The sequence below is a fragment of the Ahaetulla prasina genome, chromosome 6, assembly GCF_028640845.1.
Source record: "Ahaetulla prasina isolate Xishuangbanna chromosome 6, ASM2864084v1, whole genome shotgun sequence".
Taxonomy (NCBI): Eukaryota; Metazoa; Chordata; class Lepidosauria; order Squamata; family Colubridae; genus Ahaetulla; species Ahaetulla prasina.
This window is the reverse complement of record NC_080544.1, coordinates 21,022,610-21,035,892: the sequence shown is the minus strand read 5'-3', so window position 1 is coordinate 21,035,892 and position 13,283 is coordinate 21,022,610. Positions and strand designations below refer to the sequence as shown.

The window sequence follows — 13,283 nt, the reverse complement described above, 5'->3', positions numbered from 1 at the left end:
AGCCATCCAGGCCAAAAGCGGGGCGCTCCCCATCCTATTCCCCACCCCACCCCCATCCCTGGCCAGCCCGCGGAGAACTACAACACTGATCCAGCCCTCAAAGAAATCCAGTTTGACACCCCAGTCCTAGTGTATATTGAAAACCCAATTTATGTACAGTTCAATCTGTTGTGCAAATCAAGAAAGTGGGGTCATTCAGTAGGATAGTTAATTGTGCTGTTCAATCCCCAGCCATACCGAAGGAGCAGTGAAGCTGTGCAAAATCTGAGAGCCAACAAGGAATTCATGTAACGCCACAATGCTGCCGAGGATTGAAGCCAAGCACTCTCTCAATTCAACGATGAATGCAAGGCACTTCTTCCCAAGCAATACCACAATGTTTGTTGGCTCAGCATCATTTCCAAGCTGAACATAGATCACGGGTGTCAAACTCGCGATGTCACGTTGCCCTCATGTGACACATGACGTCTTTCCCCTTCGTGGAGCTGGGGTGGGTGTGGCTTGCGTATGATGCATCCGGGCTGCGGGCCGTGATTTTGACACCCCTGACATAGATGGTTCACAGGGAAAGCAAGTGATGTCACATGAGTCGAGACAGCATCATAAAATCCCAACTGATGAAAATTGTAGAGCATGCCCTCACTTCTGTGATGCCATCATAACATATGCGACAGACATCACCACAATTCTTCCAATGCCAATGCATCATATTGGCACTTCTGGAGATCAAACGATATGAAATGACACTGTCGGGGACAAGTACTTCACATTATGCCAAGTGCACAAATAGACTTTTATCACTGTAGCCCATTGATTGCTTAAAAACAAGCCATTATCACAAAATAAGACCTCAAAGATAAACAGCGGAACAGATGGTGCCTTTTTTTTCAGCAAATGTAAACAAGCCTCAGTACAATTTAAACAAACGTGGATTTTGTAATAGCTAGTAAATTAACCTGCAGCCTGAAAATAGAAATCAGATGCCCAGTCAGCAAAACACTTGAAAGGATGTTCCTATGTAAAGGCAAATCACAATCAGGTGTTAAGGAATTAATTCCATATTATCTGCATGGGCGGCTATGACCCGAAATTTGTTTTTCACCTCTTCCTACCTGCTCCTGTCTTTTGTTCTTAAAAATGCAAGCAAACTGCAATTTGAACTAACTATGATTTGATAGAAAGTGTGGTCTGCCAATATCTCAGAAGTGAGAGTTTACATCATGCGATAAGAAAAGTAAGAAGAAAGATGCTAAAACCACAGATTGTCTATGCACATGATATCAATAAATGGCTGGTATACTCACAAACATCTAGTAAAAGCCAGACACAATGTGTGATCTTCCTATCATCATGCAAATGATACAATTCATGACATGAATGACATCATAGCAAATGTGACATTCTTTAAGTCTGTGAATGAGTATGCTGTAATGCTTCAACCTGACTACTAAATTCTGTATTTATGATTAATGCAACTATTATTTATGCTAGCTTCTTCCAATCTGATTCTCTTCAAATATTCTGGACTACGAATCCATCACTCCAAATTAGCAATCCATCACTAATTTTACAAGAGCTCATAGAATTTGCTTTCCAGAGGATATACCATATTGGGTAAAACTACAGTATTTCAGGGGGGGAAATCCATCACATATTTATTTTATTGAATACATATTAAATAATATATATAAGTATAAGCATGAATTGGAATACATAAAATGAATACAATAAAAGACAACATTAGGACAAGGATGGTAGGCACACTGGTGCTCTTATGCATGCCCCTTATATTAAATAATATATATAAGCATGAGTTGAATACATAAAATGAATACAATTAAAGAGAACAAATTCATAGAATTATCAGTAATTTCTTCTCCCAGGACTTCCTATCTACACCATATAGGACCCTTTCTGTACACATTTCTGTACACAGCTATTAAGAAGGATCGAAACAGTTTTGGATATATTCAAATCTCTCAACTATTATTGAAGTTTTTTCAAACTTGGCAATTTTAAGATGTGTGGACTTCAACTCCCAGAATTCCCCAGCCAGCATGTAGGTGTTAATTGCAATTACATCTCATCTTGAATTCTTTATGATCCTTAACAAAGCAAGATAAAACACAATGACTACTCTTCAGGCCCCAAAGCCAAGTGCTGGCTTGAAAGAGAAGATTAAATCAAAAGACAACAGCTAGATTTCTCTTTTCACTGAACAGAATACATAAAAGGGAGCGCCAAGCTGCTTCTTCAGTTTGTAAGGCAGTAACGTTTGGGGAGGGAACCAATTATTATATGGAACTCATGCTTATCTAATTAAGCATTTAGATATGGGTCATATGGGACGTGGTGGCTCAGTGGCTAAGATGCTGAGCTTGTCGATCGAAAGGTCGGCAGTTCAGCGGTTCGAATCCCTAGTGCCGCGTAACGGGGTGAGCTCCAAACTAGGGCTGGGCAACAGCTGAGAGGTCAAAAGTCACAATTCAACATCCTGAATTTTTTCAACTTGCTTTTTCTGTCTGAAGCTGACAAGTAAGGAAGAATAGGAGAGGGCCCAGAAAATGTATTGGGCCAATTTCAGAGAGAGTGGTGGTGGTTAAAGAGAAGGCTCAAAATATTTTGCTCCCTGGGGCCTTTTTGCTTCTATTCCCACTCTGATTTCTTTTTCTTTTTGTAAGAAAGGGTGGTGGGGGGACCCTACATCACTAAAAATTCAAACATGTTGCGCCTTCCGATTTCAGCAGCACAAACTCAGTGTTCAAATATTGAAGGGCAATATTCAGAGTGTACCAAAAGCTAGGCCGCCTGGAAAAATGTATTATATAAATTACATTAAATTTTCAAATTGGTTGCAATTTTATTTTAAACAAACACCACCCTGATGCGGCCCTCAATAAAATCAAGTTTGACACCCCTGTTCTGAAGGTACAGTAGTCCTAAACTTACAGCCACAACTGACACAGAATTTTTGAGTGAAGCATGATAGTTGTTAAGCCTACCGTATTTTTCGGAGTATAAGACGCACCTTTTCCCCCCTAAAAGAGGGTGAAAATTTGGGTGCGTCTTATACACCGAATGTAGCCCCACCCAGCCTCTGAAACCTCTGTTTGGGAGGCTGAAAAAAAAAAAGCCTGTGAAACCTCTGTTTGAGAGGCTGGGAAAAAGCCTCTGAAACCTCCGTTTGAGAGGCTGGGAAAAAAGCCTCTGAAACCTCCGTTTGAGAGGCTGGGGAAAAAGCCTCTGAAACCTCCGTTTGAGAGGCTGGGAAAAAAGCCTCTGAAACAGAGGTTTCAGAGGCTGAAAAAAAAAAGGCATAGAACTCACAACCAACAAACCTGTTGCTAAAGTTCAGTTCTGGGAACAGCTGATTGGGGGTATTCCAGGAGGCCAATCCACCCCCAATCCGCCTTTTTCTTATTTTTCTCCCCAAAAACTAAGGTGTATCTTATACTTCGGTGCGTCTTGTAGTCTGTAAAATACAGTATTTTGTTATCTTTTTGCCACGATTGTTAAGTGAATCACTGCGGTCATTAAGTGAATCTGGCTTCCCCCATTGACTTTGCTTGTCAGAAGCTGGCTGGGAGGGTTGCAACGTGATCCCAAGATGCTGCAGCTATTGTCAATACGTGCGTGTTTCTAAGCACGTGAATTCTGGTCATGTGTCCCTGAGGACAACGGTCATGTAACGGTCGTTAAGTGTGAGGGCCAGGCATAAATCATTTTTGACGGTGACTCTGTAACTTCAAACGGCCACTAAACAAATAGTTGTTACTTTTGTTTTGGTAAATAACGTGTTCTATTAGACTGGAAAGTTTTTTATCGTGCTACTACATATTTTTTTCTTACAATTTCATTCGCAAGTGGAATCAGGGACAATATTGGATTTGTTTTAGGAAACCATCTTCATTAACAATTTTAGCATTGCAAGAGTAGTAACCCTTACCTGAGCCATCGGGAATAGATCTTACGAAGGTAGGCAGCATCTTTACACTGGCCGTTGGGTTAAAATCCCTAGAGAGGCCATTCTTCATTTCACTCCTGAAGCGGCCCATAATATCCAGCAAAGTTTCATCCGACAGCCGCATGGAATATAGATATTTATCAATCTATATAGGAGGCAGAGAGAAATACGGAAGATTCAAACCTTGTGCAATTTTGTTTCTGAACATAAGGTTGCTTAATCTTTTAAAATGCTGAAGTGTGGCATGCTCTAGACCAGGGGTGTCAAACTCAAAGCCCGTGGGCCGCATGTGGACCGGGGGGCCACCCTGCAAACAGCAAAGGACTGGCCTGCAGCGCGTCTGCCAGCAAAATTGGAGCTCGGGAGGGCCGCCGTTTTTGCTGGCAGCTGTCGCAGCCGAAAACAGAGCTCGCAAGCCCGTTTTTGCTGTCAGAGTGCTCGGGCCACCACAGGTGCTCCTGACACAAATGATGTTGACCTGGCCACGCCACCGCCATCTCCGAGGTCAAACACAACCCTGATATCTGGAATCCCGTTTTCGCTGGCACTCGGGCTACCACAGGCACTCCCAAGACGAGTGATGTCGAGCTGGCCACACCCACCTTGGCCACGCCCACCACGCCCTCCTAAGTTCAAACACAACCCTGATGCGGCCCTCAAGGAAATTTGAGTTTGACACCCCTGCTCTAGAGTCTAGACAAAATGCTTAGAGCAGGTAATATTCATTACACATCTCCAATTTGATCAATGAAACACTTACGCCCCACCCCTGGAAAAATAAACACAACATACAAACAAGATCACCTTGCTTCTGGGTTCAGGAAATTCCTGAGCTGAGAAGCAGCAGCTCAAAATTGTTCTCTTTGTAATGTAGATCTATCCTAATGATAGAGGAATGACAAAACAGAGAGGTTCTCAGCTGAACGTAAACGAAAGAAGACATTTGTGTATTGGTTCCAAGAAGTTCAGATTTCACTGTCAACACCACCTTAAACTGAGTCCAGAAAACAAGAAGTAAGCAAAAAATACACATGACCACCAGTGGAACCCCCAGTCAGGACAAAATTGAACACAATGTTCTAGCTGAAATTTCTTTACAGAGCAACAAAGATGATTCAGGGACTGGAGGCTAAAACATATGAAGGACGATTGCAGGAACTGGGTATGTTTAGTTTAACGAAAAGAAGGACTAGGGGAGACATGATAGCAGTGTTCCAATATCTCAGGGGTTGCCACAAAGAAGAGGGAGTCGGGCTGTTCTCCAAAGCACCTGAGGGTAGGACAAGAAGCAATGGGTGGAAACTGATCAAGGAAAGAAGCAACTTAGAACTAAGGAGAAATTTCCTGACAGTCAGAACAATTAATCAGTGGAACGACTTGCCTGCAGAAGTTGTGAATGCTCCAACACTGGAAATTTTTAAGTAAATGTTGGATAACCATCTGTCTGAGATGGTGTAGGGTTTCCTGCCTGGGCAGGGGGTTGGACTAGAAGGCCTCCAAGGTCCCCTCCAACTCTGTTGTTTATTATGTTATGTTATGTTATGTTATGTTATGTTATGTTATGTTATGTTATGTTATGTTATGTTATGTTATGTTATGTTATGTTATACTATACTATACTATACTATACTATACTATACTATACTATACTATACTATACTATACTATACTATACTATACTATACTATACTATACTATACTATACTATACTATACTATACTATACTATGCTATGCTATGCTATGCTATACTATACTATACTATACTATACTATACTATACTATACTATACTATACTATACTATACTATACTATACTATACTATACTATACTATACTATACTATACTATATTTCACAGAGTAAAAGGCAGACCAGGAGCTGATACCAGTGTGCAAAGAAAAAGCCAGTCTAGTTCCAAGCCAGGAGAAAATCACTCCATAAAATGGAGGCTGGCTACAAGGAGAGAAGCTCTGTTTATTTGGTTTCCAGAAACTTCAGGGACAGCAGCATGTTTCTGGGGTGGCTGACAAAATGGCTGAGTAAGTGGATGGATCTTTATAAGGTTTGGGGGTTTTGTGATTGAGATGCTCCAGGAGGTTGGGCAATGTAGTGAGCCTTGTGTCTTTTGCTATTCTAATGGTGGTGGGTAAATCCTATTATGTCCTAAAGGTCATGTCCTGTCCTTAGAATTTGAGTGGGGGAATGTAAATTCTTAATCCCATCAGCTCCAGTCTGGGGGAGATGTGGCTGAAGGTGAGTTTGTTTGTGAATAGGCTGCCCTGGATTTCTGTAAACGGATATTGAATGGAATACTTCATTCTCCTTAGATACAAAAGTGTCTCATTCATAAAAAGTAATTGTGCTTTCCTGATAATGGAAAGAAGTAAATGATTTTATCCTAAGAAAGCCTTCTTTGTGGGGGAGAATGGGGTGCTGACTTCCTACACCAGTGACCAAATTCAATTTTACAACCTTTTTACAATGGTCATGAAACAAATCACCACAGTTGTAAAATGAATTAAATAGTTGATAAGCAAATCTATTCTTCCAAATGGGCCTTTTTGTTGGAAACCAGTAAAAAAAACCATAGGAAATCGACAATAAAAATAGAAATCGTTGTGATTGTGGGAGGCTGCAATCCGTCATAGATGTGAACTGCTTGTCAAGCATCTGAAATGAGATTGTAGGAAGGAAAGAGTTGTAACTCCAAGAACAGGTTGGAAGTAACTTTTTAAAGTCTGCTGTAAGTTTGTATCGTCGTAAGTTGGGACTAACTTTCCTGGTACTGTTGTGTCTGCGCCCCCCGAACCAGGCCTCCTGCCAGAAAGTGACTTGGAAAGTGAGGGGGAAGGGCCGTCAGGACTTACCTCGGGAGCACCGGCTTCCCTGGCTCAGCTCAAGGAGCCAGAGGCAGGCCAGGTGGAAGAGATAACGAGGCCTCCGTCCCCTGACTCTTTCCCACCCCAGGCCACGCCTCCAGACCCAGCTGATGGCAATCAGGCTTGGTTGGACCATAGGTTTCGTAGGCAGGAGAGGACGGAATAACAGAAGCAGGGATGGGGCAGGCCTAGGAAGTGCTGAGTCATGGAGCCACATCCCACAGGATATAAAGGCAGCAAGAGCTGGTGTGCCTCTTCGTAGCAGGCAAATCAATTGATTAACTAAGAGCTGAAGTTTGTTCCTGGTTGACTCATCGGCGTCGAGGGAGATAACAGAGACACTTGGCATACGCTTGCTATTTTGCTGCCAGAGCTGATAGTGCCGGCTAATTAAGCCATCGCTCGGACGGAGGCGAAGGAGGACAGAACAGGTAAAGACATCACCGTATCTCTTAATTCTTGTTGGAAGCGTTAATCTAACCTTTCCCATAACAAATATGTAAGGAACAGGTGTTTCCTGGGCAATGGACAAGTGTGAAAATATCATCTCCTACATTCATGCATAGAGCTATCCTGGTTTATGGAGAGACTTGGAATTATAAATTACACGATGAGAAGCAGTTCCCCCTAAATGATTTATACTTAATTCCTCACAAGCATTTTGGACTTCAACTCACATCAATCTCAAGTTGCAGGACAGATGACAAGGTTGGGCAGAGTAGAGGATGACCCAAAATATCTGGAGGAAACCAAACAGCACCTCTTTCATAGATAATGTTAAGCACGCTTAAAGTAATAAAAGGTAACCCAATGCTAGAAATGAAGAAAGCCCCATTAATGCTATTTGCTATCAACACAGTAATTCTAGATTCATTTTAATCTTGACAAAGCATGTTAAGTATCAAGTCTTCCTTAACTTTTTTAAATCAATCTAATGGCTTCAGCCAGCATTTATCAACATTTTTTGAAACTTTCTTCCATCCATGATCATGATCCAAAAAAACGGAATTGCTCCTGATGTTGCATCTTCCAAAAAATGTTGAATCACTCTCCTTAACCGTTTGGCTAAAGGTAAAGGTAAAGGTTCCCCTCGCACATATGTGCAAGGGGGCAGTGCTCATCTCCGTTTCAAAGCCGAAGAGCCAGTACTGTCCGAAGACATCTCCATGGTCATGTGGCCGGCATGACTAAATGCCAAAGGTGCACGGAACGCTGTTACCTTCCCACCAAAGGTGGCCCCTATTTTTCTACTTGCATTTTTTACATGCTTTCGAACTGCTAGGTTGGCAGAAGTTGGGACAAGTAACAGGAGCTCACCCTGTTAAGTGGCACTAGGGATTCAAACCGCTAAACTGCCAACCTTTCGATCGATAAGCTCAGCATCTTAGCCACTGAGCCACCGAAGAGCCCCACCGTTTGGCTAGACATAGATAAAACCTACTAACTCTAACCGGTATTTCAAACAATAAAAATCCACATCTGGATGAAAAAAAAATGTTCCTATGGAAGAACTTTATCCCCCTACCAACTTTCTACAAACAATATCATGTTTTAGAAATTAGATGCCAGGTGTTGTTCAGTCCAACATTCCCCCCCAACGATTTGCTTTTAAAATGCCCTATGTTTTTATTTAAGCGTTTACTTTGTAGTACTTTCTCCCATAGATTCCAGTTTAAGTAGCCTGCCATCAGACTATCAAATCAAATACAGACCCACTTAGTTTAAGCAGGTGCTCTCTTCTAGCGCTTTCAGGCCCTTGACACACAAAGCAAACAGCAAATCCATAAAAGCAAAACTAAAATCAAGAGCTATGTAACTCTTTGAAAATGTAAATGGATTGAAAATGGAAACCTGGTGGAGAAGAAATTGAGAACAGAGAAGCCCCTACCTTCTGTTGGAAGAAATGTCCACCTGGGATCAGTTCCAAGTGGGGAGGAAAACACTGGGAACATGGAGACTGCTTGGAAAAATGGTTTAATGGTGGACAGGACCACATGGTTTGAGGTCCTGGGCAAAAAGAGCACATGAGAGAGAGAGAGAGAGAGAGAGAGGGAGGGAGGCATGGAGGGAGGGAGGGAGGGAGGGAGAGATATGTATACTCTCTGTTGGGCTTTCAATTTGCTTCCTGTTCCTGTGGCAAGAAATGTATCTTGATTGGTTGTCAGCTAAAAAACTAACTGGGTTAGTTTTTTAAGTCTATGGGTTTTTAATGGGTTTTTATCTTAAATTTTTAATTGTGGCAAATTTAATAAGTTTTTTAATTGTATTTTAATCGTATTTATAGTGTATTGTGTATTTTTTACCTGGCTGTGAACCGCCCTGAGTCCTTCGGGAGAAGGGCGGTATACAAATTTAAATAATAAATAAATAAATAAGTCCCAGGGGACAGGGGTCTTAGCTAACTTTGTAGGCTGTCTGTGCTCCAGGCCTGGTTGAATTTTGCTGGGTGATAATGTAATAAAAGGGCTTTGGACAATTCCTATTATGGCTTAATGGCTTTGTCCTGATTTGGGTCTTGAAGTGAGGGGCTAATCCTATCATGTCCTGAGGGCCATGACTTTTGTGTTATAGATAAACTGGCCCAGACTTTTGTCTTGTAAGTAACCAAAGTATCTCCTGGTGGCAGGGAGCTGGGGCTGAGTTTCTGTCTTAAGATTTCTATTTCTCTTTTAGGGGGAAAGTATTTCCTAGAATATTTCATTTTCCTAGGAGAAGGGTAGGTGCTAACTTCCTACACTTCGATACAGGGAAGAGATCTCTAAAATGTATTCCAGCAAGAGGATAAGATAATTCTTGAGAAATTGAGGCTGTAATTTGCCATCCGGCAATTAATAGTATTCAAAAAATGGACCAGGAGTCTGAGTATCTATCCTAAATCTGGCCCGTGCTACAAGGATTTGGAGGGAGCAGTAGGAAAGCAAAGTCAGAAATAGTTTTCCATGTTTGCTCAACTAATTTGTAGCTTGCTTCCCTACAACCCTATTTATATTAAAGGTAATATATGTGCTAGTCGTTCCTGACTCTAGGGGGCGGTGCTCATCTCCGTTTCAAAGCCGAAGAGCCAGTGCTGTCCGAAGATGTCTCCGTGGTCATGTGGCCAGCATGACTCAACGCCAAAGGCGCATGGAACACTGTTACCTTCCCACCAAAGGTGGTCCCTATTTTTTCTACTTGCATTTTTACGTGCTTTCAAAACTGCTAGGTTGGCAGAAGCTGGGACAAGTAACAGGAGCTCACCCCGTTACACGGCAACACTAGGGATTCGAACCGCTGAGCTGCCGACCTTTCGATCGACAAGCTCAACGTCCTAGCCCCTGAGCCACCGTGTCCCTTCTATTTATATTAAGCTAATATAAATTCCCTTGGGGATTGGGGAATTCTGGAAGCTGAAGTCCACCCATCTGAAGGTGGCCATAGCTGAGAAACACTGGGCTAAGTAGTTGCTTTGAAGGCATTAGCAAAATGATTTTCATTACAATGCATGCAGAGATCAAGATGCAAAGGCCCATTTTGGGAACTGCACTTTAGCTGGATTACCTGTCTGATTGTGCTATCACAGCACTGTACCCCAAATGAAGCACCTGGCATCCCTCCCAGAAAGGACTAGAGGCCATCTGCTGGCATGAAAGACAGAAGGTTTTTAAGCTAACTAGACCCATGCCTTTAATCGTGATGTCATTCACGATGGATCAATCTGAAATAAATCTGTCCTAGATTGTGTTTTGGAAAGAGCACGCAAGGGATGGCACACAGACCCATAGCTATTTCAAGTTAAATTCAAGAGGTCCTACCAGGTTCCTGAGTTCACAAGGGAAGAATTTTGTTCATTGTTCACCACTAATATATAAAATTCTCCGTTGTAATTTATCTGGGACAGAATTGAAAGCATTATGCAACTTTTTGCACAACCAGCCCAGTTTTAATCTTGAGGAATGCAAAATGACAGAAGCATCGGTGGAAGCATATTTTACATGGCAGCAAGCTTGGCGTTTTGCAATCATCAGCATTAACTACATTGTCTTAGACCAAATACACCTGTCACCAAATTTATTCCAACTACTGTTACAGAGAGGTAGAACTGAAGCTACAAACACTGGAACAGGCACAATTTTAAAATGTATTTTTCTTCTTTTTCTCCTTTCCAGGATTTCTATATCCCTTAAGGAAGACCTCTTAGGAACCTGAAAGCTTCCATACTGTTAAATTAACAATTTGTTAACTTAATAAAAAAATTGCCTTCCTGTAGATTCTTTTTTTACATGGTCCACAACATCTGCTTTTGCTTTTTATTCCTTACATTAAACTTTAAAGCCTATTTACGTAGGCTGTCAGCTGATTGTAGCTTGCTTATTATTACATTACATCAACAAAGATTAAAATCCTGGAATCCAAGCGTGTATCCACTGATTTGTGTTGCAACAGTGGAATCAAATCGAAACGTAATTGTGCAATTAACTGTCTTTGTTGCAGGAAAAATAATTCATGTATTTCCAATATACTATACACTAAGTGTTTGGAATGTCACTTTTTAGAATTTATTTTAGGAATCTATTTGGCTCAGTAACTCATGCCCAAAACATCACCTTGCCAAATGTTTTATATTTGGTCTATAACTGAAATACTCCTCTACCAAAGAGAATGCATTTTCCCTTCTGCTCACAGTGAACACCAAGCATCCAACCTAATTGTCAAGTGAGTCTCTTTTAATACAATTAGGAGGCACAAACTAATAAATAAATGATGCTTGTTTTAAAATGAAGGCACCTTTGTAACTAAATCATGACAACTGAGAATGCACCCAAACTAGAAAATACCTTGACTTTTGTTTTTAATGAAATAGCATCTTTCTTTTAACAATTCAGCCATGCCACTGAGATGGTATAGGGCAGGGGTGTCAAACTCAAGGCCTAGGGGCCGGATCCGGCCAGTGGGGTGCTTAGATCTGGCCTGCGGGACCGCCCAGAGAACAGCAAAGGACCAGCTGCACACAGCCCTCCCACGCTCCGTTTTTGCTGGCAGGGTTGCAGGAAGCCGTTGCAGCCGAAAATGGAACTCATGAGGGCCGCAGGCAGTCCTCCTGAGCTCCATTTTCACTGGCAGAGGGTTGGAGGCCATCGCAGCCGAAAACGAATGTCTGGAATCCCGTTTTCGCTGGCACTCGGGCCACCATAGGCACTCCCAAGACAAGTGATGTCGAGCTGGCCACACCCACACTGCCCCCCGCCCCCCAGAGGTCAAACACAACCCTGATGCGGTCCTCAATGAAATTGAATTTGACACCCCTGCTCTAGAGACTAGACAAAATGCTTAGAGCAGGTAATATTCATTACACATCTCCAATTTCATCAAAGAAACACTTATCCCCCCCCCAGGAAAAATAAACACAATATACAAACAAGACCACCTTGCTTTTGAGTTCAGGAAATCCCTGAGCATGAAATTTAATTTGACACCCCTGGTATAGGGTCTTCTGTCTTAGCAGGGGATTGACCTAGAAAGCATCCAAGATCCATTCCAACTGTTAATTCTCTTATTGTAAATTGTTGGACATATTGCACCAGCTCAAGCAGGATAGAAAAAAATCTTAGATGTCGTAGGAATTTGAATTTGAGAACCAGAAAGGTATTTACTTGATGTTCAATATGAGGTTTTAGCAACCTTCAGAATTTTAAATTGTCGAGAGTAAATTTTGAAGATGGATGGGAAACTTCAAATTTAAGAAAACTTAAAAGGCAAGGAGAGATAAGAGGAAAAAAAATATCTAGGTTTGCACTATTGTCAACTATTTCCAATATTTGATGCAAACAATTACTTAAGATGGAAGAAAATCCCAAAACTATAAAGTAGATTGGAAAGTGGTGTTCTTTTAAAAAACCAAGCCTATGGCAAACTTTCTTCCATATTGTTGCCAAGAAGAAAACAAGGATATATCCATGTGACTGGGAATTGAGCTCCACTCCAAAGAGACTACATTTGCCATATAAATAGCCAACAGAATCACTGGGTACAGCTTTCCTGAAAAAGACATTTGGTCATTTGGAATTTAAGTTAAGTGACTTGTTACATAGCTAACTAAAATTAGAGAAGGTTGAATGATTCACTTGTCTTTGCTTTACCATAGGAACCTTACTGGCATTACCTCCGGTACAGGTGAAACCACCAGATAAAGCAGTGACTTGGCTATTTGTATTTCAGACAAAAAGTGCTGGAACTCCGTTGTATATCAGCTTACATACCATGTTCTAAAGCCAAAACTAACCCATAGGATTTTTGTTGTGCACTGATGCACGAATTTCTAAATGTAACCGGTTTGAAGAAATACTATTTGCTTTGCAGAGGGCATGTGTTTTTTCTCCATCTTGGAAGAGTTTATTAGCACAATTAAAATTCAAATAATTGTCTAGATGGGCCAGGATCTATAGTTCTCACAGAGAAGAATAA

At 41.5% G+C, this 13,283-nt stretch overlaps 1 protein-coding gene and 1 long non-coding RNA gene across 3 annotated transcripts in view; one reads left to right on the top strand and one right to left on the bottom strand.

The window, feature by feature from the left end:
* The window catches only part of HK1 (hexokinase 1), a 71,294-nt gene that overhangs the window by 51,448 nt on the left and 6,563 nt on the right, over positions 1 to 13,283 (bottom strand). The window contains exon 2 of the mRNA XM_058187052.1: positions 3,947 to 4,109. Coding sequence (XP_058043035.1) covers positions 3,947 to 4,109 — 163 coding nt within the window. The remainder of the gene's footprint in view (positions 1 to 3,946; positions 4,110 to 13,283) is intronic.
* LOC131200386 (uncharacterized) lies at positions 5,088 to 11,193 on the top strand. 2 transcript variants are annotated; one of them, XR_009155603.1, is made up of 4 exons: positions 5,088 to 5,126; positions 5,822 to 6,002; positions 9,837 to 9,993; positions 10,988 to 11,193. It is a non-coding gene; the product is annotated as an uncharacterized LOC131200386 (long non-coding RNA). The 2 variants fall into 2 exon arrangements; XR_009155602.1 differs by lacking the exons at positions 5,088 to 5,126; positions 5,822 to 6,002 and adding an exon at positions 6,093 to 7,273.